This window comes from Trematomus bernacchii, unplaced genomic scaffold (assembly GCF_902827165.1).
Source record: "Trematomus bernacchii unplaced genomic scaffold, fTreBer1.1, whole genome shotgun sequence".
NCBI lineage: Eukaryota > Metazoa > Chordata > Actinopteri > Perciformes > Nototheniidae > Trematomus > Trematomus bernacchii.
In genome coordinates, this window is record NW_022988066.1 from 6,436,128 (window position 1) to 6,464,077 (window position 27,950).

The window sequence follows — 27,950 nt, forward strand, 5'->3', positions numbered from 1 at the left end:
CTTGAATTCTCTGCAACATGACTGCACCAATGGAGGTATATTCACTCCGACCTGTGAGAGGCAGCAATGGTCCTCCAGTCTGCCGGAATTGCAGAAGAAGAAGAAGAAGAAGAGGTTTGTTTTGAACCGAAAAGAAGGTGAGAATTAAACGGAATCAGTTTGTGTTTGTTAAATAGTTGTTTTCTCTCCACTGTGTGAGAAGAACTGTTGCTGTTTTGACAAGAGAAACGTTACTTCACCCCTTACGTGTAACGGTTGTCCGTAAGCTAATGATAACGTAAAAGGAGACGTAATCTGCACAGGTCTGTGTTTTAACTTCGAGCACAACAACACATATTAATGGTACAGTTGTGTGTGTTTACGTAAATGCCGTAAAGGAGGCTCTATTCATTAAATGTAACGCTGAGTCTGTGTTGATACTTGTCCGGAGGCCTGAGGCCTGTAGTACGAATCTAGTTCAACATATCCTGGATATGTTTGAGTTAGCCGGTTGACCTAATCCAAAACAAACGCGCTCTCGCTAAACTGTCCTACGACGCGGGTTATCAACTCGATTACTCAAGCCAGCCGTACCCTATCTAGTTAGGTGCGCGCAGCGCCATATAGATAGAATTCTATATTCTATATTCTATACAATTCTATAGATTCTATCTATATGGCGCTGGGTGCGCGTTCACATAAAGGGGGTGGTATTTAGAGCAATCGACCAATCACAAACATGGACAAGCCGCGTACTGACAGCGCAGTCAACTAATATTAGACAAATATGAAGACTTTAAACATCCATTACTTAAACACTTTATCCAGGATAAAAGCCACATAGCTGCAACTGCAAGGTGAATACAGCTGGTAAAAGAAAAAGTGTTTGAATTAGAGATGGGCGAGTCCTGATTCATCCGGATCATTAACCCGGATCCTAGAAATGAGCTGGTCGTGACGAGTCTCCCCTCTCCATTAACCCGAGTCCTTGAGTCCCACACTTAGTGTGACGTACAAATTAAAACTATACATTGCGTCACTCGCTACTCTCTTTATAACATGTAAAATCACATTACAACGTACCCCAGTCCATCTACCTACCCTTTAGCAAGTATACAGGATAGCTGCCTGCCAGAAGTTATCGTTTGGCTCAGGGGAGGGGACGCGGATCAGTGAAACTTCCTGCAGACTCGTGGGGACTCAGAGGAGCCGACGGCTCCTAACCGTAATAGCATAGCAGATCCAGCGATCCATACTCGTCATGTGCACGAGCATAGCCCCTCCTCCAGCACCCGGCTCCCGCGCTATATTATGCACGAGTCAACAGCAGATTCGCAGATTCACAAATCCTGACTCGCTGCAACACACAGCGGATCAGACTCGTGCGGACTCGGAGCCGTAACCGTATAGCAGCAGATCCAGAGATCCAGCAGACTCGTCGTCATGCACGAGTCAACAGCAGACTCAGATTCGCAAATCCTGACTCACTGTGCAACACACAGCAGAGCAGACTCGTGCGGACTCTGAGCCGTATATAGCAGCAGATCCAGAGATCCAGCAGACTCGTCCTCATGCACGAGTCCACAGCAGACTCAGATTTGCCAAATCGCAAAATAACCCTTTTTTTTGTGATCAACATTTTTTATTAAAGCAAAATACACTGTGTAGCGGAGGTTAATACAACGTCAGTTTAATAGATAGATAGATAGATAGATAGTACTTTATTGATCCCAAATTGGGAAATTGTTGTTACAGCAGCATAAAAGGCATTTTACAATAAAACAAAACTACAAAATATACAAGAATAGAAAGAAAAATAAAATATAAAATATACATGTCGAAATATAAAATATACATGCAGATATTATATATATATATATATATATATATATATATATATATATATATTCAAAATATATGGAATAATAATATGCTCGTGAAATGCATCAACTTTTCGGTTTCACCGATAGGATTTCTACGGTCTTGGTGATGCTGACTCATATGACTCAAATGACTCGTATGATCCGGATCTCTTCAATGACTGACTCAGAAGACCCTGAGTCCGTAAAAGGATCCGGATTTGCCATCTCTAGTTTGAATGCGTACATTAACAGGTTAATGATATCACTGCCCCGTCTAAGACACGAGTGGATCTCACTTTATTACATATGACTCGAGTGTTTTGTCAACTTAATGTGTTGCTTAAAATAATACTTCTGCATACAGTATGTGACAGTGTGAGTGTTGCATGGCCAGATACGGCTCAAGAAGCTGACTCAGATAAGGAAATATATGATACATTATGATGTGATATGAATGATAATGGGACACATCGACGTCTACACTCATAGTGCCGCGGACTGTACGTAATGTTACTGATCCGGTTACTTATGTTGTGGCAGATGTTTAATTAAGCTTTCTTAACGCTAATGTTATATTAGTCAGATTGCTCTGAAGATGGGAGGTGATATTCTATTCATTTTCACGTTCACACAGTCGGTGATTTTTGCCGGTCGTCTTTCCTGTAACGGCAGTCTAAACTAGAGATGGGTGAGTCCTGATTCATCCGGATCATTAACCCGGATCCTAGTAATGAGCTGGTCGTGACGAGTCTCCCCTCTCCATTAACCCGAGTCCTTTGAGTCCTACACCTGGTGACGTACAAATTAAAACTATAAATTGGGTCACTCGCTACTCTCCTTATAACATGTAAAATCACATTACAACGTACCCCAGTCCATCTGCCTAGCCTTTAGCAAGTAGGATAGCTGGCAGAAGTTATCGTTTGGCTCAGGGGAAGCGGATCAGTGAAACTTCCTGCAGACTCAGAGCCGTAACCGTAGCAGATCCAGAGATCCAGGCAGACTCATCATGCACGAGTCAACAGCAGACTCAGATTCGCAAATCCTGACTCACTGAATCAAGGGAACTTCCTTCACTTCCTGCAGACTCGTACTACTTCCCGACTCAGGGCCGTAACCGTATAGCAGATCCAGAGATCCAGACTCGTCATGCACGAGCATAGCCGCGGCAACTGGGAAGTCATTTTATTTAGAGGGTGAGGACAAAAGTGGGGAGAGATTTCAACAACAGTACATTTTTCAAATGTACACCATTCGCAGCCCCGCCTCCAGCACCCCTACTTCCCGCGGCTATTGTGCACGAATCAACAGCAGACTCAGAGATTCGCAAATCCTGACTCACTGTGCAAAACATAGCAGACTCGTGCGGACTCAGAGCCGTAACCGTATAGCAGCAGATCCAGAGATCCAGCAGACTCGTCGTCATGCACGAGTCAACAGCAGACTCAGATTCGCTAAATCGCAAAATAACCCTTTTTTTTGTGATCAACATTTTTTATTAAAGCAAAAGACACTGTGTAGCGGAGGTTAATGTTACGTTAGTTTAATATGCTCGTGAAATGCAACAAGTTTTCGGTTTCACCGGTAGGATTTCTACGCTCTTGGTGATGCTGACTCATATGACTCAAAGGACTCGTATGATCCGGATCTCTTCAATGACTGACTCAGAAGACTCCGAGTCCGTAAAAGGATCCGGATTTGCCATCTCTAGTCTAAACTCTATTTCCTTTCTCCTGTAATATTACTTGATCGCTTTAAACTCCGCACACTGAGCTCTGATTGGTCAGCAGGCGGTGCTTTCACTGAGTTGATCTCTTATCCTGGAACCTAACCTGCTCCGGAGCAGGCTAGCCGTTCAGCATAAGTTACCATGGAGATCTAGCCCGCTAAGAAGTGAACCAGCGTTGTAGGACCGGAAATCCAGAGTTTTCCCTGAAGTTAGCTCGCTAAGCAAAAATCCGGCTTCGTATTACAGGCCTCTGTACTACAAACAGCGCATTAAACAAACCATCATGCTCTTACTTTGAAAACCATGCGGAAATGTCGTCATCAGCAGGCCATCACGTGGTTTCCGAAAATAACCGAGTGACACGAGTAGATTTTAGCCGAGACCGGCGGAAAGGTTGTCTCAAAACTCTGTGTGTGTAAAAAGACAATCCACAAGCAGAGATTTGAGATCCACAAGCAGAAATGTGAGATCCACAAGCGCATTTTTGGTCGACAAATACAAAATGGATTCACAAATGCCTGATCGAAAGTTGTATGTTAAACAGATATTCAAAGATCTTTTTTTTTATTTGTAAAAATATTTAGCGTATTTGCAGATCCGTTTTACATTTGCAAATGTATTTGTGAGTTTGCAAATCCTTTAAATGCATTTGTGGATGGTGTTTTACATTTACAAATCACATATTTACACACAAATAATTTTTCTGTTCACACAAATAATTATGAGACATATCTATGCCCATACATTACGTACAGTCCGCGGCACTGTGAGTGCAGACTTCGATGCGTCCCATTATCATTCATATCACATCATATCACATCATAATGTATCATATATTTCCTTATTTGAGTCAGCTTCTTGAGCCGTATCTGGCCGTGCAACACTTACAGTGTCACATACTGTATGCAGAAGTATTATTTTAAGCAACACATTAAGTTGACGAAACTGGGCCTGGGCCCACCCACATGCACGTCTGGCCCACCCACAGCCAATCAGCGCATCATAGCGATTTTGACGTTCCTGACAAGCCCAGAAGGAAGTGCCACAAACTGCAGTTCCTCTAGTGGCCGACAGGGGATGGATGCAGAAAGGAGCCATTCCCATAGACCCCCATGTTAAAATGCCCAACTTTACAGCAGAAATAAACATGTTTCTAGCCTGGATCCAATAAAACTTATTCTGGATATAGTTAGATTCCACCTTCATGACAATGGAATAGGGTGTGCATTTTTTTACCGTGAGTAAATTAGTAAGTAAAGTAAGTTTTGCCGTGAGTGAATGAAAGTCTTATTTCTTCTTGAGGTCTGCAGTGAAGTTTGTACACATTTGCTGAATATGAAAAGACTCTCAGTGTGTGCCCACTGAGCGACTGTCAAGGATAAACAACCTGTGGCTGCCGAGCCAGTCATGTGGATGTCAGTTTTACACACATTCTGAGGCCGCCGTGCCTATGTTTTTGTTTTCACTACTAGTTTAGGCTTATGCTTATGTTTAATTAGTGCATTAAAAAATAAATAAGATCATTAATGAAGTTTCAGCTCATACCCCACGCTTAATAAGTCTCCCCCTGGCCCAACTACATTTCTCCAGGCCCACCCACACAATAATTCCTGGCTACGCCACTGGAGTAGAATAGAAGTAAAAGTCCTGCATTCAAAATGTTACTCAAGTAAACAAAAGTATATACAGCAAAATATACATAAGTACTCGTTATGCAGATTGGTCCATTTTAGAATAATATGTTTAGATTATTATTATTATGTATGCATTGATGTGTTTATGAAATGCTAAAGGGTTCAGCTAATCTGAATTACTTGTATACAGGAGGCGTGTGGCGCAGTGGATAGAGCGCTGGTGTTCGGATCAAGGGAGCACAGGTTCAAACCCCACTGCAGTCAGCATGTCATTGTGTCCCTGGGCAAGACACTTCACCCCAAATTGCTCCTGTGGGGATTGCCCACAGTATTGAGCATGTAAGTCGCTTTCGATAAAAGCATCTAACAAGTAACATCTATTCTAATGTAATGTAATGTATACTGCTGGGTAGCTTGTGAATTTACTCCAGGTGTAACTAAAGTCTTATTTCAGTGTTGATTACATTTCACATCATTAATCAAAATCTGCACAGTAACTAAAGGTATTAAATAAATGTAGTGGAATAAAAGTACACTATTAACCTCTCAATAGTAGTGGGGTAGAAGTACAGCAAAAAATTGAAAGACTCAAGTAAAGTTGTACTTAAGTACAGTACTTGAGTAAATGTACACGCTGCTTAACATCAGTGCTTTTAGGTCGCATATTCCACGGTTATTAACTTCAGATCCAATAGCGCGCCTCCCTCAGTTCACCAACTGTTTTATCAGAGCTCTCACTTTAAACACAGAGTTACAAGTCTACACTGGACAGCTAGGTCCAGTGGTGTAGTGGGGATTTGTTTACTGGGTGGACGGGGTGGACAGGGGGAGAGTCACTATGGACGCGCTCGTGAACTGTCAACGGGGGGTTACACTGTGGAGCTCGGTGGACCTCTGTGGACCTCTGTCGCCTGTCAGCGCAACTTACATGATGCCGTTTAAAAAATATAATAATAAAGGGCGGTGCCGGCCGTCAGCGAACCAAGCCGGCCTTTCTGCGCGACTGTCACTCAAATGCGGGACATAGTCTCAATTTGTGGGACGCGGGACAAATTATAAAAACGCTGTGTGTGCAGTCCTGCACAAAGCGGGACACCTGGTCACCCTACACACACACACACATGGTGCTGCCCCTCACACACACACACGCTTCAAATCAAGTTGCATAAATACTTGAGCTACGTTTTTATTGTAATTACTGTGAAATGTATTATGTTTTTGTCATTATTACAACAAATACACACTTGCAACTGATAACACTGGCAATGATTTTATATTTATTAGACTATTCAAAAAAAATCATGCTTCAAAAAAGTGGGGGCTCCAAATAAGTGGGGGGACGGCGATCCCCCGCATCCAACGACCACTACACCACTGGCTAGGACACAATATTACTCTAAATTGTTCACTTTTTCATTCTGCAATTCTAATTTTAATTTCTTCTTAGTTAGTTGTTCACTAAGTATATCTGCCTGATTTCTAATGTCTTGGTTTCTCTGAAAAAAACAGCAAATGATGGAGTTTCCTGAAGATTTCAACCAGCTTGAGCTTCTGAACACACATGGACATCTGATCCCCCGCGGAGCCAGCAGCCTGTGGACCGAAAGCAAGGACGAGGAGGACGAGGTGGATGAAGAGGAGAGGTACAACAGTGAGGAGTGGTATCTAGAAAAAGAAGAAAGTCTCAAACACCTACCAAAGGTGCTCATTCTGTGGGCTGCAGAAAACAATCGCGTAAGTCATGTTTTGTCCTGGCTTGACTCTAAGAACTTAGACTTCACCCCGTTGTGACTCTCTCTAGTGGTAAATATGGGTTAAACTGGGCATAAGATAAATGTGACAGGACAGGATCCAACCCTTGGTTCTCATTCTCATTTGCGTGCGTGCCTGTGTAAAACATTTAGTATTTCATTTCCTAATAGTTCAGATTCACTTGCTTTAATATTACTTCTTCGTGACTTATACAAAGACATTTTGGAAGGCTCACCATCCTCAAAAATCATAGTTTAAGCCCAATAAGAAGCCTAAGGTCTTTAGACTTCTAGTTTGTTTATTTCTGTAAATTGGATTTAAAGGTGACTGTGACCTCACAAAACACATTTTTGGCCATAAATGTAAGTATTGATATGCTAAATATGACAATTTTAGACAAACTACAAGTTAGGGCTGCTCAATTAATCGTATTTTAATCGCAATTACGATTATGGCTTGCAACGATTACGAAAACAACGTAATCAAAATAAAACGATTATTGTTTTATTATTATTATTATTAACTTTTTTTTTATTGGTTTTTCAGTTGAATTATACTTAAAGTTCAGGGTAATCAACTGTTAAAAATATACTGTTCACATTTTTTTATCCAATAAATTGATGTTTTCAAAGTAAATGGATAATCGTTTTTAATAATCGTGATATCAATTATTGACCCAAATAATCGAGATTATGATTTTTGCCATAATCGAGCCATAATCGAGCAGCCCGAGTAGAAAAAATGATGAAGTGATGTCCTTTTTGACAGATATAAACTGGAACTTGAGTCTTTAGCAGAGGCAAACAACTGCCTGGTGGTAATGCTAATTATTTTAAAAAACATTCACCCATATGTGACATCTCTTAATGACTGTTCTTTTGCGAAAGTAAAATGTGCGTGTCTTTCTTTTGGAAGCATTCACCCAAAAAATATAACTTTTGAAGGGGAAGGAAACTTGCGAAACACTGAGCTGCTGTGTCAGGAAATAAGTGACTGGAGTTGAATTTAATTGAGAAAGAATATTTATTCGGGAGTCAGGGAGGTCAATCTCACAGGAATGCAGTAAGTGATCACTTAAGAAGAGTAAGTAATTATAGCAATTAGGCCGCTCACCTGTTAGTACCATAGCAGTTTTCTTTCAAAGGGCCAAGGGAACTCAAAAGGTCTCAGAGAAATTACAGTTAAAATTATGATGTGAAAGATAATGGATACATTTGTTCAGCCTCCCGCTCAGGGCTTTTTACATTATTTCCACTTTCACTGAAATATCTATATCGCAATATCAATAAATATATCGTTATTAATGTACATTTCGTGGAAATTCGTGATAAATAACCGGGATATCCGTTTTAATCTCATCCAGTGAATAAAATATCTGAGAAATCACATTGATAAAGTAATTTAAGAGATTCAAAATGAAAACTAACATAAAAAGTGGCAAAAGCTCGGATATTGTCTCAAAGTTTATACCATATAAACATTCAAGCCTGACAGATCTGTATCTTGTCAGCATTTTGTGTGAAAATGCAGTCTGTATCCTCACACCTCCCTCACTCAACCTAACTAGCTTTCTCTAAACTGTTCTGAGCAAAGACACAGTGTGTACGCCACATGTCATTATTTAATACACTGAGTATGTTGTTGTTTGTGTGCCTGCTTCCCTTTATTATGTTAATGAAAAGCAATTGGAGTCCAATACATGTATTTGTGTGAGACGGGCGGTTTTCTAAGTAGGCCTTTCACAGTGAAGTATTTCTTGTTAGCTGATTATTTAAATAATGTTGCTAAAGAGACAGATTTCTGCCAAAGGATAACATTTATTAGTGTTTTCACAGAATTCAAAAGCAAACCCTTTCTTGTGTCTTATGTTGTGCTTATTAGATAAACAAATAACAAAAGTAGTTGTAAATCATCCATGTAGTGCTGGATGATAAACCTCTCAAATTCTCAAAGCCCAATGTGACACTTTCAAAATGGGTGGAGCAATATGAAAAGAAACTCGTATGAAGATATTTTTGATCAAAACCTTTATCAATATTGCTTAGATACTGTAGGATTGACCACTGGGGATTTCACTTCAAATTTACACAATGAGATATTTGATTAATAATCATCTGTAGGCGTTATGTGGAAGTAATGACTGAGTGGGTTATGGTATATAATAGATCAGCTAGAAGAGTCTGGAGGTCTGAGAAGGACATTTATTTGGGGTAATCAGCCTTTAAAACCAGGCAGAGGCACTTTGCAATGTTTTTTTTCTTTTTTGTCGGAACAATTGTCCAAACCCTATTTGGATATGATCATATAAATCAGCTGGAAGCAGAGAGTGGATTACGGCTTTGATTGAAAAATGATTGTTGTAGAAAGATCCAGGTGGTAAAAAGTAATTAAAATAAGTGGTCCTGACTGCAGCTGTGAGCTGGGTTTAGATTTTCCTGGTTCACCTTTCCATTTGTATTTTGTAAGAGAATTTGTGAAAGTTATGAACACATTAAAGTGGTTGATTTAACTTTAAACATCCTTTTGCACGCTCTTTCAGCTGAGGTTTAGATGCCTGTTTTTTAAGATATTTTCTATTAATTTCGCTCCCCCAGAACTTCAAAAAATAATTTGCTGTTAATAATTCAAATGACAAAATTGCAACACCTACAATGTTTGTTTGTTGTTGTTTTTTTATCTTATAGTATAATATATTTTATTATTGGTTTCTAACAAAAGCATGCATTTATGCACAGCAAGTTCTGTACTACATCTGTTGATGATACATTCTGTACATCTGCACAAGTGTGCACATTTTTAATCATACGAAGCCAGATTAAATTAAAGAACTACTAATCCAACCTTACTTTCTCCAGAGTGCCGTGGTGCATTGTTTATTAATGTGGTTCAGCGGTATTACCGCCCGCTGCAGTGCTGCTCGTGCACCAGAGTTTATTCTACTGTTAACTCACAGCAGCGGCCGCTGTAAAGTATTCACTGTCCGACTGTCACACAAGCAGCTGATAAATATCCCCCATCCCCATAAGTGAATGTGTTTCAGTCTGAATTGACGCTGTTTGGCATCACAACGCTGTTATGAAAGTTTCTCTGGCATTCTACAGGTGATGTTAGCATAGCAACCAAAGCTAATCAGACTATATCGACTACTTGTTGCTATCATATTGTGGCATAAGCCGTTTCCTACAAAAAATAAACAGAATCACACTAAGCTGGTTAGTGTTGCCTGACTTTATATAAGTGTTTTTTATAAGTGTGTGGTCGCGTTCTAGTCCCTTTTCTCAGCGCTACTGCTTGTTACAATTTGTATTCGCTGTACTACTAACCGTGAACTGTTATTGCTCAGGTTAATCTTGACCCCCTCCAATGTAAGCGTGACGTATTTGGTGGGTTGCCGACTCCAGCAAAGGTAATTTGTGTCTAGAGTGCGCCATCTAGTGGGATCAACTGAAATGCCGGGTATTGCAGGCAAAAGGCTAAATGAATGCGGTCTTTACTATAATTTGGACAATTTTGTACCAATATTCGGCGGGCCGGATTAAAAAGCCCAACGGGCCGTATATGGCCCGCAGGCCTTAGTTTGCCCATGCCTGCTCTAAACCCTGTCTCACTACACACTATTAAAACACAATGGGAGGGTGATTTACAATTTGAAATTGAAGAAGATGTTTGGAATGAGTGTCTGAGACGGGTTGACTCCTCCTCGATCTCTGCTAGGCATGGATTGCTTCAGTGTAAAGGCCCTGACACACCAGGCAGTCACCAGAGAACTCGCCGACACCGACATCGACTGTTGCATCGGCGAGTTCTCCTGCGTCTTGGCCATGTGTCGCACTGGAACACACCACAAAGACTTCAGCCGAGCACGTACGAACTGCGCATATAACTCTCCTTACCAGCAGGCGGTGGTAGTGTGTATTCGTCATTCAAAATAGGCAACAACCGGAAGAAAGAGAAGAAGAACAGACTGATATAAACAAACAACAAATAGCGTGTGCGTTCCATTTTCACTCTCGTCCATCGAAAACATGTTTTAGAATATAAAAATACATGAATGGTGAAATGTATCCACGGCTCTCCGTTTTAAGTAAGTAGCTAATTTATAGCCTTGGGTGTATTATATTATACTTAAACAGGTAGCTTAATAGCTAACATTAACGCTATCGACTGTGTGTTTTGATAGATAAACATTAGCAAATGTTAACATAGCAAACAGCAAACATAGCATAACATAGCAAACATGCAAACAGTTAGCTAGCTGCCTACAGCAGCTAGCTAACTGTTAGCCTACTGTTAACCTAGCTTAGTTGTGTAGTAATGTTTAAGTGTAACATGCATCATTAACATTATAAGATAACTTGATACTGCTCTCAAGTTAAATACGTGATAAATTCAATCTTTGTCTTGTTAGACTTTCTTATTAGTTTGTGGCTAATACAAGTTGAATGTTAACTGCCTGTTACTATGGCTTTTTTTTGTAGCTTCACCTTCCCCGCTGCCCCGGCTTGTATACTGGCCATGCCTACTGTGTTCCTGACCCACTGTAAGTATGTTTTTTTTTTTTACTTATTCTTATCAGTGTGTTAATATTAGGACAAAACTAAACATGTGAAATCACGTTGGTAAGGGTGCTTTTGGTAACGTTACGGCCCCTACACACGGTGGCGTGCGTTGACGCTTCAACGCTTCTGCCCATTCACTTTGAATGGGGTGACGTCACGATTCGCCGAACTGCATTGTGGGAGCAAAGCGTAGCTTTTCTCGCGGTGCTCGCTGCAAAAGTAGAGCAATGTTCTACTTTTGAAGCTGAGGCGGAGGCGTCAGCCAATCAAATCCCGCGTATGCAAATCTGCCAGTACAAGCGCTAGCCAATCAAACTGCGTGTATGCTGGGAGAGCCAGACCGCAGTTCATTTCCTCATATGCCAAAAAATGGAGGAGAAAATAATCGTAGCGGTAGGGAATCACCCGGTGCTTTCAGTCCCTGTTCACCTACCGGGATACAAACCGGAGGAGCCAGGCATGGAGGGAGGTGGCAGAGACAGTGGGTGAAACTGGTAGGTTTTCGCCTGTTTGGGGAGTTTATATCCAGTGTACTTCGTTTGAATGGACAGCTAGCAGGCATAGACAGTATTTAGCCAGCATGGAATGTTGCGTAAAATAGCACCATAGACATTAATGTCATAAATGTTCATCATATAAAGTGTGACATGTAAAACCTTTTATGCAATTGACAGCAGAGATTCATGTGATTGGTTGTTGGTCGCGTTGCTCGCGTAAACTCCCCAAGCTCAAGACACGCCCACCGCCAAGCGGCAACGCACGCCGCCGTGTGTAGGCGGCGTTACTCTCTGGCGGCAAGGAGTTATGCTGCGTTCACACCGGACGCGATGCGAATATTCGCTTCGCTCTAAAGGCCCAGACACACCAGGCAGTCACCAGAGAACTCGCCGACGCCGAAGCCGACTGTTGCGTCGGCGAGTTCTCCTGCGTCTTGGCCATGTGTCGCACTGGAACACACCACAAAGACTTCAGCCGAGCACATACGAACTGTGCATGCGTGAGTGGCAATAACTCTCCTTATCAGCAGGCGGCGGTAGTGTGTATTCGTCATTCAAAATAGGCAACAACCGGAAGACAGAGAAGAAGAACAGACTGTGATATAAACAAACAACAAATAGCGTGTGCGTTCCATTTTCAGTCTCGTCCATCGAAAACATGTTTTAGAATATAAAAATACATGAATGATGAAATGAGCACATAAAGTGCAGACATACTATAAAATCACAGTTAATAGACCTGCATCTGATGATCGCAGTGTTCTGGCGGGTGTGTAGTTTATTGAGTCAGCAATGTAGTAATGTATGTAATGTAATAATGGCCACTTCTTGCTAAATTTACATTTCCATGTGATGCTTTTATCCGAGGCGACTCACAATAGGTAAATGAACAGCAGTAGACAGTATCTCATTTACTTAGACACTGTACTTAAGGACAATGTTGAGGTACTTGAGACTAATCCTGCAACTTTATACTGACAAATAAACCGATGAGATGAAAAACCGGACTTGACCAAACAAATCACGGAGCTCTCAGCAGAGGACAGCCGGGGACGCTCCCGCCGATATCAGAGATGTCCCTGCTATGTGTGGGAGGTAAGAGAGGACATTTAAGGGCTATGTTTGATGTCTTTAAGTATCACCTGCTGGGGTTTAGCTGCTGTCCTGTGCCTTCTTAAATCGTTTGTTTACGTCCCTCACTTCCGTTTCGCTTCTCATTTGCTAGCTGAACAGCTGATCAGAGTGGTTTCTTGGCCCGATAGCTTGTGTCCGACACACAGCCGATTCAACATGTTGAATCGGCCGTGTGTCGACCGTGAAAGGCCAAATAAGGCGTGTCACGGCCGAGGGTTCGGGACACACCAAATTGACTTTGGGCGACAGGGCACGCTTCGTCGTCAGACAACCGAAGACGGCCGATTTCGGCCTGGTGTGTCTGGGCCTTAACGGCCCGTCCACACAGCAGCGTTAAAAAAATCTTCCAGCGCTTCTGCCCACATTCACTTTGAATGGGGTGACGTCACTTTGCCTCACTTTTCGCCGAACTGCATTGTGGGAAGCAGAGCGGAGATTTCCAGGCATCTCAGGATTCAAAAGTTGAGCAATGTTCAACTTTTGAAGCTGAGGTGGAAGCATCAGCCAATCAAATCCCGTTTATGCAAATCTGACAGTACAAGCGCTAGCCAATCAAACCGCGTGTATGCTGGGAGAGACATACCGCAGGTCATTTCCTCATATTCCAAAAAATGGAGGAGAAATGAATTATAGCGGTAGGGAATCACCCGGTGCTTTATGACCAGTCCCTATTTACCTACCGGGATACAAACCGGAGGAGCCAGGCATGGAGGGAGGTGGCAGAGACAGTGGTAGGTTTTCGCCTGTTTGGGGAGTTTATATCCAGTTTACTTCAGGCTTTTTTGCTTTGTATGTCGGGGGCGGGAGATTCATGTGATTGGTTGTTGGTCACGTTGCTTGCAAAAAATCCCCAAGCTTCAGATACGCCCACCTCCAAGATTTTTTTAATGCTGCTGTGTGGACGCTCCGTAATCGCTCCTATCGCATCGCTCTAAACGCTCGAGTTTCACCGCGGCTGTCAGCTGGGTTTACTCGCATCATTCAAACAAGACGCGCTGGCTCGGGGGCTACAACTACAACAAAATGAACATATTTTACCGTGATTCAATTGTAATACACGTTTCTAAGTGATGCCGAAGTAACAACATACTGATACCGGTTAGTAAAAACCATGAATTAATGCTTTGACAAGTCTGCAGACAGACGGCAGGCGAAAAACCTTTTAAAATGCTTGTTTTCTGAATGAAGATCGGATCGACCAGGCTAAGCTAACGTTGTATATGCTCCGACCACACTCATAACAACGGCCTACAGACATAAATAAACCAGCGACTGTATTCGCCATGACATAGACAATCTGTGGTTTGTACTTGTTTAACTTTTGTCCAGTTTCTGAACAGATATGAGGAGCTGTGAGCTCTGAGTGCTAACAGCTAACGGCTGATGTTTTCTGGATGAACGTCAGTGACGGCAGGCTGAGATCCTCACCGCTGATTGGCTACCGCGAGATCGCGTCACGCGAATATGACGCTCGAGTTGAAAAAATTGAACTTGAGCGTTTGTCACCCCCCCCTTCAATCGCCTCCATCGCGCCGCGGAATTCGCGTCCACCGCTTCATGCTCGCCGTCGGAGCGAATTCGCGTCTGTCCGCGTCTCTGCATTGACTTTACATATAATCACGCCGCCCCCAAACATCGCATCGCGTCCGGTGTGAACGCAGCATTAGTGATACCGCGACTAACGTTCACATCTTGGTTCTAATGTAAACAGAGCAGCAGCCCTGCTATTGAGGTAACGTTACAGCTAGGGATGGGTACCGAGCAGCGACGTGCAGTCAGGGGAGGCAGGGGAGGCAGAGCCTCACCTGTCGTACTCCAATGTAACGGAAAAACAACTAAAGAAAAACTAAATAGTAATAATAATAAAATGTCTCCACTGATCTGTGTTGTAAGTGTGATTTATGTATGATTCCAATCGCTTTTTATAGTCAAAATCAGCTAATTTGCCGAGCTCCGCTACGGGAACGATGAGAAGTGAGGCAGGGACGTGCTCTGCCTCTCGTAAACCCACAGTAACTTGCTGGAGCGCGGGCACTTATTTTGTGAGCGCGCTCAAGCCAGTTACTGTGGGGTAAGGTGAGGCACAGATGAGATCTGCCTCACCTCAGAATGCGTCACCCCACAGAAACACGCTGGAAAGCGGGCCCTAAGCGCATGCCTGTTACCATCTCACTGTAGGCCACCAATGTAATGTTTGTAGATCCCTTTATTACATTTATCCTCGCCATCCATAGTCTGTAAATAACTTATTTCACGTATATATGATATTTAGGCTCGCTGGTCTCATCATACAACGGCAATGAAAAAAGCACCAGGGGAGGCAGCCATAACCTCTGCCGCACTGAAGGGGGCGCACGTGAGCCCACAGGTTCTTGTTGCTACTGTAATTCTACGCAGAGGCGGTAGACGCAAACAACAAACTAGACTTTTGAAACTACAGGAAGATAAGGAGGACTTTTACAAAAAAGTAATAGAGATTGTTGTCCAGATGGATAGCATGGACTTCATCTTCAAGTCAAGGTAAGACCACATTTGTAATGAAAATGGGATCTTACTAAGAAAGAACAATCCAATATTTAGATTTTGGGTATCCTTTTGTTGAACGGTCTGTTTAAAATGAATCGAAGCATCAGACTAAAAAAGCTTTTGAAAATAACCGAATATTTCGATTAAGGTCAAAATATAATATTTGTAAATCTGACTCAGTGAGTCAGTGCCTCACCAGCCATGAACCTCACCGCACGTCACTGGTACCGAGCCCCGGTATTAAGGCCCCAGCCACACGAGGACGATAACGCAAACGGACCGCAATCGTTATCAAAAAAGTATTCCGTCCACACGCAACAGGCACCAGAAAACGTGTCCGTTCACACGAGACCGCTCGAAAGCGCTGGAGACGCTGTAGTACATATGCCAGGCCTGTAAGTGGCGCTGTAGTCCTGCCACAAAAGCAGCGAAGAAGACTTCCGCTCATGGTTGCCATGGTTGCCCTTCTGTTTATTCTCCGCTGTGGACGCTCTGGCTCTTTTTCTCCTTCCCCAAGGCAAGCGTTTGCTCCTGCTGTAATTCTCTCCGGTTTGCCACCAGCAGATGAAAAACACCCACCTCTCCGCCTCTTCCAAGGGACGAGGGGACCGTGCGGCAGAGTTTCAGTTCGATTTTTTTCCGCCGGTCAACATGTCCGTTAAAGTTTAAATCTTCCGGACAAAATTTGAAAAGTGCCGGTCAAAGGTCTTCTTTGTTATTTATTGAGCTTTAAAACAAATGAATAACGACTCTATATAATAATATAAGAATACAAAAACGGAGCCTCTCTTTTCCTCCCCCTCTTCTGAGAGCCCAGCAGCTGATCTCTGAGCAGGAGAGGTGGGAGAGGCGGGGCTATTGCTTCAACGTTATCAGGATCGTATAGGTGTAAACACAGAGCCGTTTGCCCCCACAGAGCGTTTCGTTTGCAGATCTACCCACCTTGGGACCCGTTATCGTTATCGTTTTCTGCGTTTCCATGTCGGCCTCGTGTGGCCGAACCATCTATCTGATAGTGAACTGTAGCAGATACGACCGTTATCGTCCTCGTGTGGCCGGGGCTTAAAGGGGCCCGGGGGCTGAATTATTAAAGACAGTGGTACCGTTAAGCTCCAACGTTATCGGTCTTTTTATCGGTACTGGAGACATTTAAAAAATACATGTCATATGTATTATTGCTACTTAAATATTATATTGCAGTCTTAGTTTCGCCAACACCGTTTCTAATATGCAATAAGACTAAATGCGTCTATGATGTATTTTCGATCTTTCCAATCCAGACGAGAGATCTCTCTCCCCTGTCTGTGAGCGAGGGGGCGGGGCAGTTTACACACACACGTGGCTGCTACATGCATGCAACACACACACGGCGGAGATGGCTAACTAAGGCGCCGTTTACACGAGGAGAAAACTGCTTGTATCTGCATAGTTTCGCGTGCGTATAGCCCTATTATTTACACGAGGCCGATAGAAACTGACCCCACAAACGATAACGGGTCCCAAGGTGGATAGATTTGCAAACGAAACGCTCTGGGGGGTCAACCGAGTCCGTGTAATCACCTCTATACGAATATTTCCTGAAAAAATAACGATAGCCCCACCTCTCCCCACCTCTCCTGCTCACTGCTGTAGCAACTATCAAAAATAGCTGTGTTAATTAAACGCACAAGGGGTTCTTGAATGAAATAATATTGTAAAAGGCAAACCAGAATTGTTAACGCCCAATATACTCCTTAAACAAAATAAACAGAGTCAGATTTCATGCATTGATCCATTATATTGACAATTTTCCAGCCAAACAACACAAACAAAATTAAACAGTCCGCTCTGCGAAACACCAAACTTGTCTTTACTGCCTAATCCAGGCCATTATTGTTCATTGCTCCTGCGCCCGTCGGCGGCAAAAAGAGAAATGTTTGTAGGCAGAGGACCGGCGTGTCCCAGAGGAGCGATCTCACCCGGTGTTTGTAGAGAATATCTCTCTTTCTGAGCGCGTCCTCTCCACGGAGACGTGCTTCTTGGTCGGTCGATGCAATATCCACAGATTCGGTTTCTTTCAGTTAACTTCCCCGTTGCATTTATCCATATGCTGAGGAAATTACTATATCCCGCTGAATACCAGCAATCGCCACACACACTTCCTCCTGTCAGTAGCTACTGCTAGTGCTACTGCTACTGACCATGCTACAGATATTAGTGCAAAATCTACAGCTCCTCTACCACAACCATCAGCAACAAGTGGACATGGAGAATTACATGAACTACATGTTGCTAAATACACCGCGGGGCTTAAACAGAAGGGTAGCCATGGCAACATTGCTGCGGGGCTGCTCCGGGCTGCTCTTCTTCGCTGCTTTTGGTGTATTTTGGCGGAAGTTACAGCGCCACTTACAGTCCCAGCATATGTACTACAGCGTTTCCAGCGGTCTCGTTTGAACAGACACGTTAAATGAAACGAATGCATGTGAACGGAAGACTTTTTTGAATACGCATACTGTGCATAAACGCAAACGTTCCCGTGTGAAGGAGGCCTAAGCCCTCGATGTGGACAATGCTCGTTGCCAAAAGTGCAATAAGAGTTTAGCATTTAAGGGCGGTAACACGAGCAATTTGTCTAAACATTTAGCAAAAGTGCACCACATCCAGTAATATTAAGGCTCTATTAAAAAAAAAACTAACATTGTTTGTCACAAAGGAGTTTGTAGGGTTTTGAGTTATTGGCCTAACACAAGTTAGTAATCATTGGCAATCAATTACCTTTTTTTCGGTTATTATTATTTTTAATTTCTGCTCATCTTTATTTTTATTGCAGATTTTTCTATCTGATGTTGGTGTGATGTAGAACAGAACCTTACTCTTTGGGGACCTCGTATTGTTTTGGTAAGTCCATTTAACAAACAAATTCCTTACTCCTCAACTTTTGAGCAAACTATTAGGATTTTCGTTTAGTTTACTCTGCTTAGAGATTCCCTGGCCCGAATTATTTGTTAAATTAAACACAGTTACTTTACAGTGCATGGCTTTGTGTAATCAAAGCTGATGCAGATCACCATGACCCAGAGGTGACTGTAAAACGCCATCACTAATGTTTGATTCCCCCCCCCCCCCCCCCCCTTTTCTCTCTTTGTAGGTTACATTCTCCTCAGCGCTCCACATATCTGATGTTTTCATTGACGACATTTTTAGTGTCCTCAGAGGAACGGAAGCTTCAGGAGCTGTTTGAGTCACATGCTTCATGTTATGTCGTGATTTATTCGCTAAGTCTGGCCGTTTCTCAATTTCGAGTAAAGCTGCTCCAGAGCCACTATTTCAAGCATACTACGTCATCGAAGGACTGTTTAAATGCCCAGCACACATGTGCTACCAAGCAAGTCTCCTCGACATTGAGAAACGGCCGCTGTTTCCATTGCACTTTGTTGCTGTAATGGCCTCCACCTCTGCCTAGTCTGTCTCTCCCCTCTCTGTGTGTGTGTCTAATCACAGGAGTGGAGACAGGGGTGTGGGAGCCAGGCTGCCAGGTGTCCACAATCCAATCACCTCTGCTATAAAGGCCCCTACACACCAATCTGACACCAAAGAACACGTCCCGACGGACCCGACTGTTGTGTCCAGGCTTGGATTTTCGTCATTTTAGGGTGTGACACCAAAGGCCATTTGGCCTTTGGTGTCACACATTTGTCACACATTTTTTCAGGGCGGAAAGGCCATTGAGGGAAAATTAGGATTTGGAGCTTATAAATAAATAACTTGACTTTCTGATAAGAAAAACACACGAATGACATGGAAAACAAATCACTTTTTTAATATCAATAATGTCAAACATTATATCATCCCATAGGCAGGGGTGCACATAACTGGTACGCATGCGCGGCAAAAATCTGAATTGCGTAACGTCACTTGTGTCACTACGCGCCTTTGCGTACCTCAAAACATCAAAACAAAACACATATTTCGTCTACACGTGTTTCTTGTCAACACTCAATGGAGTAAACTACGAGACATGTAAAAAAAAAACAAAGACATTAAGCAGCTACGTTGCCGTTTCGCTCCCTGCAAAAAATCTTCTGACTTTCTGTGACTGACTGAACTGGGTGCTGGCCGAGCCGCGCAGGACATAACCGACGGACCTGTGAAGCTTTACAGGAGGCAGAGGCTTAGATCACCGGACAACAGAGTTGGTCGCCGTGTGCACAGACAGGGATAACGTCGGTATGAACAACAGAATTGTGCCAAAACTCGGCCAACTGGCTGCAGTGGGAGACTCCCCTGTGCACATTCTGTGCACCGCGCACACACTGGAGAACTGCGCAAAATCAGCTGATCACAACGTTCACGCTCTGTGGTCAAGCTGCTGTAGTTTTATTTACAACAAAGTGGAGTAAAACACACAGTTGCAAACTTACTCAGGGTTAATGGAAGAGTTTGAAATCAGACAGAGGTGGAAGAAGTACTCAGATATTGTACTTGAGTAAAAGTAGAAGAGTACCAGAGTGTTACTCTGTTACAATAAAAGTCCTGCATTCAAAATGTTACTCAAGTAAAATTAGAAAAGTATTATCATCAAAATATAGTTAAAGTACCAAAAGTAAAAGTAGTCATTGTGCAGATTGGTCCATTTCAGAATAATATATATGATATGTTTTGTAATGATTGATCATTAAAGTGTTATCAAAGCTGGTAAAGGTGCAGCTAGTTTTACAAATTAGATCAAAGTCAAGTAAAGTACAAATATCTCAAGATTGTACTTAAGTACAGTACTTGAATAAGTGCACTTAGTAACTTCCCACATCTGAAATCAGATATGACTTCAAGTCATGTGATAATTTCTTAGTATGTGATCCTTCAACTTGGCCTCAGGAAATGCAAGGACTTCAAGTTTTGGAGAAAGCAAATCGAAGGCTTAAAAAGAGACAGGGAGGTGCATCTTCATCATCTAGCATGCAAGAAGTGTAAATAGAGGACAGTGAAGGAGACACTGAGGAGGACCACGCTTCGTGTGGGGTGAGTACCAAACGCTGTCTCCTGGTACTCATCTGAGTAACTCACTCAAAAGTTATGTGCACCCCTGCCTATAGGCCTATGCCTCCTTAGTATTACCGTATATAAAATGAAATACTTTACATTGAATAATTAGTGTTTGGTATGTTTTCCATCTACTACTTCTCCCATTCACAAATCCGAAATCAAATCAAAAAATCAAAAATTCTATTAATATGGAACAAATATATTCCATTTCAGAGCAGAAAAAACAGCCTTCAAGGGTCAAACTCTGCACATACATCATTCAGCAGTGCACAGTGAAGCTCCAACATTCAACTGTATGAACAAGCAATACTTTGAAATGCAAAAGTGTGTGTGTGTACGAGAGTCTCTTTAATCAACTCCTCACAGCTCCTCATATCTGTTCAGACAAACATGTACAAACCACAGACTGTCTGTGTCATGGCGAATACAGTCGCTGCTTTAATTCTGTCTGTAGGACGTTGTTGTGAGTCCGGACGGAGCAGCTACAACGTTAGTTTAGCCTGATCGATCCGATCTCCATTCAGAAAACACGCATTTGAAAAGGTTTTTTCGCCTGCCGTCTTGTCTGCACACTTGTCAAATTATTAATGCATGGTTTTTACTAACCGTTATCAGTATTTAGTTACTTCAGCATCATTTTGAAACGTGTATTACAATTAAATCACGGTAAAATAGGTTCATTTTGTCGTAGTTGGTTTCCACCACAGTATTTACATGGATATAAGCCCGACAGGAGTAAACACAGCTGAAAATCCCACCCTGTAGCAGAGGTGATTGGATTGTGGACACCTGGCAGCCTGGCTCCCACACCCCTGTTTTCACTCCTGTAATCACACTCTCACACGTACACAGGAGGGGGGAGAGACAGACTAGGTAGAGGTGGAGGCCAGGTCAGTCAGTTGCATTTTGTTTTTATCGAATCAGAAGATGTTTAAGACTCATGCTTCATGTTACGTCATTTTGTATACGATAATAAAGTAAGAGTTGTTTCAAAATATACATTTGTTTCGTGCAACCACTTACCTTAATATTTAAGGTAAGTAAGTAAATTCAACATAACAATTTGTTCAGTGTGTATTGCGCGCCCAATGCCAAATAATCATACATTAACCCACATTTCTTATAACCTTTATACCTCTTATCAATAAATTGTCAATTGCCATCAATTTCACAATAATATCTCCTTTGCTAAATCAGCAGGCCATGGCCGTCACAGGATAGTCATATAATTACAAAACGTGTTTCTAGATACACATTTAAAAGAAAAGTGCAGTACAGTTGTAGGCTTTATAATAATAAATGCGTCACATGTCCAAAGTGCACCAATTTGGTTCACAGAAATAAAGTGTAAACTGTTCTGAGATTGCACATGTTATCTTGGGTAAGAAATCCAAAGTGTTGATGTGTTATATTTCTCTGTGTATTCAGAACATTTTAAAGACATTGTACTTTGTCAGGATAAAATTGTCCATTTTACAATGTGGTGGGGTCATGTCCCCAGCATAAATGACGCCAACATGTGCTATTTATTTCTCCAGACAGATTTCTCTCTCCTTTTTATTTTCTCCCAAATCTGAATTTGGTCCATTTAGCCGTCAGAGAAATCCAGGTGGTCAACATTAATAAGTTATTATGATTTCACTCCATACATATATGTACATAAGACATTACATGAAGAAAGTCTTTCTGCAAGCATGCTACTTATCACATATTTTGTAGGTGTTTCACTTTGCTTAAACATGTTTGGGTGCCCTGACAGACTGAGTGTTACCACTTTACATAAAGAGAATGCATTACAGAGGTGTTAAAGGTTCACTCTGAATAGTTTTTGGCACAGATAAAGGAATGGTTTTTAGGCCTAGGCTCCACGGGAACGAAAACGGGTTGAATCCGCATATTTCTCATGCGTATAGCCCTTTTAAGCTAGACGACGCCGTAACGGAAACGTAGAAACAGACCCTGCAAACGACAACGGGTCCAAAGGTGGATAGATCTGGGAACGGAGCGCTCTGGGGGGTCCAACGGGGCCGTGTGGTCGCCTATACGGTCATCCGTTTCTGATAATGACGACGCAATAGCCCCGCCTCTCCCCGCCTCTGCTGCTCACCCCCGCAAAAGTACACTGCACACTGAATTCAGATTATTTATCTTTATCTCGATATGGACATAAACGCGAGTGAAGTCTAATCTGACAGGACGGAGACACGCAGCTCCTCCCGCTGTGATGCAGCGGGAGCAAAACACACACTTCAAGTCAGATCATCACCCTTAGCTATTTTAATTACCTCTCAAACTACCTAAACTAGTTATAAATTAGGGCTGTCAGTCGATTAAAATATTTAATCGCGATTAATCGCATGATTGTCCATAATCACGATTAATCGCAAATTAATCGCACATTTTGTATCTGTTCTAAATGTACCTTAGAGGGATATTTTTCAAGTTTTTAATACTCTTATCAACATATGAGTGGACAAATATGCTTTATGTTTGTTTATTATCATTTGAACAATGACAAATATTCTCATGAATATTAAACACAACAACCTCTGAACATTACAAATATTCGCCTCAATTCAACCTGGAACCTCTCTCATACAATAATACAATACAGTGTGTGTGTGTGTGTGTGTGTGTGTGTGTGTGTGTGTGTGTGTGTGTGTGTGTGTGTGTGTGTGTGTGTGTGTGTGTGTGTGTGTGTGTGTGTGTGTGTGTGTGTGTGTGTGTGTGTGTGTGTGTGTGTGTGTGTGTGTGTGTGTGTGTGTGTGTGTGTGTGTGTGTGTGTGTGTGTGTGTGTGTGTGTGTGTGTGTGTGTGTGTGTGTGTGTGTGTACACTGTGATGGATCGTTGGAACTACAGTATGTGCAGCTCAAGGCATATATGCTCGAACGGGAGCTGCAATCATGTTGCGCGTACTATCCGTGCTGAGTGTGCTGACTTTTCGTACAATGTCCCACTGTCTGGCTGCCTGCATAAAGTCAAGTGCTCGGCGCAGTTGTCGGCGAAATGTCATTGAAACAGCTCCTTATATCCGTTAGCGCAGCTAGCTAGCACCAGATGCTAACAACAACAACACGTAAGGTGTGCCTCGCTCGCGCGAGTCGCCCCACACATACACACCCTCCCGGTCCTCCCGATGGCCAGTCCGGGCCTGCCGGTGAGCGTGGAAGTGTGGTCTGCCACAAGCGGGCGGCAGGAGCGGGGCTGTCAGCATCAGCTTGTAGATGGTATTTTAAACTCGATGCGCTCTGAAACTACGGGGCGGCGAGGACAAAAAATACACATGCGTTAATCGCGTTAAAATAATTAGTGGCGTTAATTTTTTTTTGCGTTAACGCGTTATTAACGTGTTAACTTGACAGCCCTATTATAAATATGTTTATTTTTACTGTCGGGTCACTCATTACAGGATCAGCTGCTGCATGAGACAGACACTGACGCTGTCAGAAGAGAGGAAAAAGAGACAGCCTCCGTGTATTTTATGATTATATATCATTATATCGTCGTTATTCATTTGTTTTAAAGCTCAATAAATAACAATGAAGACCTTTGACCGGCACTTTTATAATTTTGTCCGGAAGATTTAAACTTTAACACACGTTGACCGGCGAAAAACTCTGCCCGGTTCCGTCGGCCCCCACCAAGGAGAATAAACAGAAGTGCAGCCATGACAACCATTCTTCTTCGCTGCTTTGTGGAGGAAGTTGCTGCTTTTGTGGAGGAAGTTACAGCGCCACGTACAGGTTCGGCATATGTACTGCAGCTTTTCCAGCGGTTGGATGTAAACGGAGCCGTCTCGTGGAGCTTGACACAATCCGGTGTATATTGCGTGTGGGCGGAAGCTTTTTTGCAGTTGCGTTTGCGTTACTCCGATGCGTTTTGCCGTATGCGTTCCCGTGGAGCCGGGGCCTTAGAGTTTGGAGTATCCTACACCTATCCAATTCCAGGTTTTGCCTTGAAACACCACGGTTAGGCCTTCTGTCACACAGCTGTATTTCCATTGAGGTTTTTTTGTTAATGCAAATAAGTGTGATATATATTATATATAGGTAGCCTGTGTAGACAGAACACTGCTTTAAAAGAACACTGGCACAGAATCACATTGGTTCCACTAGCTTGAATCTCCAATGAATGAGTTCATTTCTTGTTGCACTTGCATCATACCAGACCCTCCTCACCTGTGGACTGGAGGCTAATTTGTGTGTCCCATGTGACGCCTCAGTTTAGTCTAGACAAGTTGGTGGCTTCCATCAGTTCTTCACCGCTATCACTTAACTAAGGTCAGGTTATCCAAAATATATGACGTGTTGATCCTGTCTGCGATAGATGCCGTCAATCTCCAGCTACCTACATCCATATGTTTTGGACTTGCCCCTCTCTGCATAACTTTTGGTCTGAAATATTCAATACAATATCACAGGTTATCTCTGTCTCTGTCAAGCCTTCTGCAATCATTGCCCTATTCGGAGTCATCATTAGGCCTGCAATGCCAAATTATAAGAAGAACTTTGTAGCTTTTGTTACCTTCTTAGCTAGACGCTTGATTATACTCGAGTGGAAATCCCCAGCTTCACCTGCCCATCAGGACTGGATTAGAGATATATTTTTCTTTGTTAATATGGAAAAAATTAGATGTACGCTGATAGGGTCGTCTGCTAGTTTTAAGAAGACATGTGGACAATTGTTTGCATATACTGATAAAATGACCGTTGATACTATCCCGGACTGACAAACTCTTACCCCTAGATTCCACCGGGTCCGTCTGCGCCGCGGTTTTGGTCCGGCCTCCTCCGGCGTCATACCCTACCCGGCGCGTTTCAGAAGCGGAGCGTCTTGCCTGCCGGCGCGCAGTTTTTGTTGATTTGGGCATATTTCCTAGACAGGCTACTTTGTACAGACAAAGTTAATAATAACTGTAATATTCCAGTTATAAACGACATGAATCAAAGATGTGTTGCTGTATTTTAGTGGTAAAAAAAATGCATTCATCATCATAATTATTCTATATATATAATTTACACAGTGCCTGTAAACCGGAGGAGAACGCTGGCATTTCTCCTCCTACTTGAAAGACTACGGAGGGATAGGGTCTGCAAAATGAGTTTGTGTGTGTGTATATATAGGTCTATATAGCTCTGAACGTTCCACTTCCTGCCTGCCCGACATTACGTTACGGCTGCGTCGCGTCAAAAATAGGATTCATCCTAATTTTAGAGGAGCCCTGCGCCGAGACGCTTCTGGGACGCTTCTGAGCCGTAACACGCCGCGTGTGGTGGAATAGCACCCATTGATTAGAGTGGCCGCGATCGTCGTCCCAGAAGCGTCCCAGAAGCGTCTCGGCGCTGGGCTCCGCTAAAAATAGGCGGCTGGTCTATTTTCGACGCGACGCGAGGCGTTGCATAGCGCCAGGCAGGAAGTGGACCGGTCAGAGCATCCAGTCAATCCCCAAAATAAACTAATTTTGCAGACCCTATCCCTCCGTATTCTTTCAAGAAATGCCAGCGTTCTCCTCCGGTTTACAGGTACTGTGTAAATTATATATATAGAATAATTATGACGATGAATGCATTTTTTTACCACTAAAATACAGCAACACATCTTTGATTCATGTCGTTTATAACTGGAATATTACAATTATTATTAACTTTGTCTGTACAAAGTAGCCTGTCCAGGAAATATGCCCAAATCAACAAAAACTGCGAGCCAGCACGCAAGACGCTCTGCTTCTGAAACGCACCCGGTAGGGTTTGACACTGTAGGACAGTGACCATCAACTGGCGGCCCGCGGGCCACATCCGGCCCGCCAAACATTCTCATCCGACCCGCACGACGGGGGTGACTGTGGCGTTGGCGGAGTGGTTAGTGCGTTCGCCCCCCACTCATTTTCTTTTTTACAACGTCTCGTGAGTAATGTGCAGTACCGGAGTCCAACAGAGAGGCAGCAGCTGCGGGACAGTAGACTGCTTACTGCGTAGCCTTCCCTGCCCTGAAGAAGAAGTGATCCTTCGTTAGCGTGAAGAGTATGCTAAGCTTTATGCACTCCGCAGTACCTGAGCGTGCTCCACTAGCACTTTTGTCTGAAAACCCAATAAAAAAAGTCTGAAAAAAAAGAAAAAGTGCTGATTCTCTGTCTGTTACTTTAGATGAAAATAAGGAGCCACTCCCCACGCCCCTCTGCGAGATATTTGGTTAAAAAAAACACAATGGTGCTCTAGGAGGACATTCAGGTGATATGGTGGGGGGTGTTACCTTGGTTGGTTATTGGCTAATGGTTACACAAGCCAAAAAATCGTTATGACATCATAAAGTGGCCAAAATCTGATCGGCTCATTTTCAGACAGGTTTTGATATAAATGGATCAGGACAAAAAGTGACCAAATGTTTTTTCCTGAAACTTTCAGAATCTCTTTACACAGAGTGGACACATGTTTATGTATAAAAGATGTGAAAAAGTGGATTTTGCATAATAAGTGAACTTTAAGGGAATACATCTTTCATGAGACTATTCGAAGCAATTTCTAGTTTCCTAAAAACCTCTGTTTCTGCATTTTCTCACAGGTTTCCACAATCCGAAGGGTGGCAACTGCTGATCCGTTGGTGGTGCACAGCTGTGATGAGGATGGATACACTCCCCTGCACCGAGCAGCGTACAGCGGCCATGTTGACGCTGTCTCTGCTTTAATCGCCGCGGGGTCAAAGGTGAACCCTCGCACCCACGACGGCTGGACGCCCCTCCATAGCGCCTGCCGCTGGAGCCGCGTCAAAGTGGCGAGTTTTCTCCTGAAACATGGAGCCGAACTGAACGCCCAGACCAACGGGGGGCTCACCGCGCTCCACCTGGCCGCCTCCGACACCACCCCCCTCATGACAGACTCCCCCAACACATTGGAGCTCCTGCTATCTCAGCTACACCTGAGGCCGGAGCTCCGCAGCGGCAGCGGGGAGACGGCCAGGGAGATATCCCAACGTACCAGCCCACACCACGTCCTGTTTGAGATGGTGGAAGACTGCGTCAATGTGGCACCGCTCTCATGAATGAAATAAAACACGGGGGCAGATATTTAAACTCTCACATTGTTAGCTAAATGTACACAAGATTCATGAGTTTTCACAGTTGTACCCACATTACTTGATGTTTTGTTTATACATGAAATGTGTCATGAGTATATATTGATGTAAACATGCTTTCCCATGTTCATTCATGTTTTTGGTGAAGCATCGTAATAAATGAATGTGTCTTGTTAATGTTGCAA

At 43.0% G+C, this 27,950-nt stretch overlaps 1 protein-coding gene across 2 annotated transcripts; it reads left to right on the plus strand.

Annotated features, from left to right (window-relative positions):
* The first annotated feature begins 40 nt into the window (after positions 1–40).
* ankrd49 (ankyrin repeat domain 49) lies at positions 41–27,942 on the plus strand. Of its 2 annotated transcripts, none has more exons than XM_034120273.1 (3): positions 41–137; positions 6,714–6,938; positions 27,256–27,942. In XM_034120273.1, exons 2-3 carry the CDS (start codon positions 6,717–6,719, stop codon positions 27,730–27,732), a joined length of 699 nt encoding a protein of 232 aa, XP_033976164.1. In that variant the 5' UTR covers positions 41–137; positions 6,714–6,716; the 3' UTR covers positions 27,733–27,942. The 2 variants fall into 2 exon arrangements, with proteins under 2 accessions (XP_033976164.1, XP_033976165.1); XM_034120274.1 differs by lacking the exon at positions 41–137 and adding an exon at positions 5,500–5,543.
* The last annotated feature ends 8 nt before the right edge of the window (positions 27,943–27,950 follow it).

Coding starts and splice junctions, on each gene's coding strand:
- ankrd49 (XM_034120273.1), top strand. CDS start 6,717: ATGATGGAGTTTCCTGAAGATTTCAACCAGCTTGAGCTTCTGAACACA. Junction 6,939..27,255: donor GGGCTGCAGAAAACAATCGC/GTAAGTCATGTT, acceptor ATTTTCTCACAG/GTTTCCACAATCCGAAGGGT.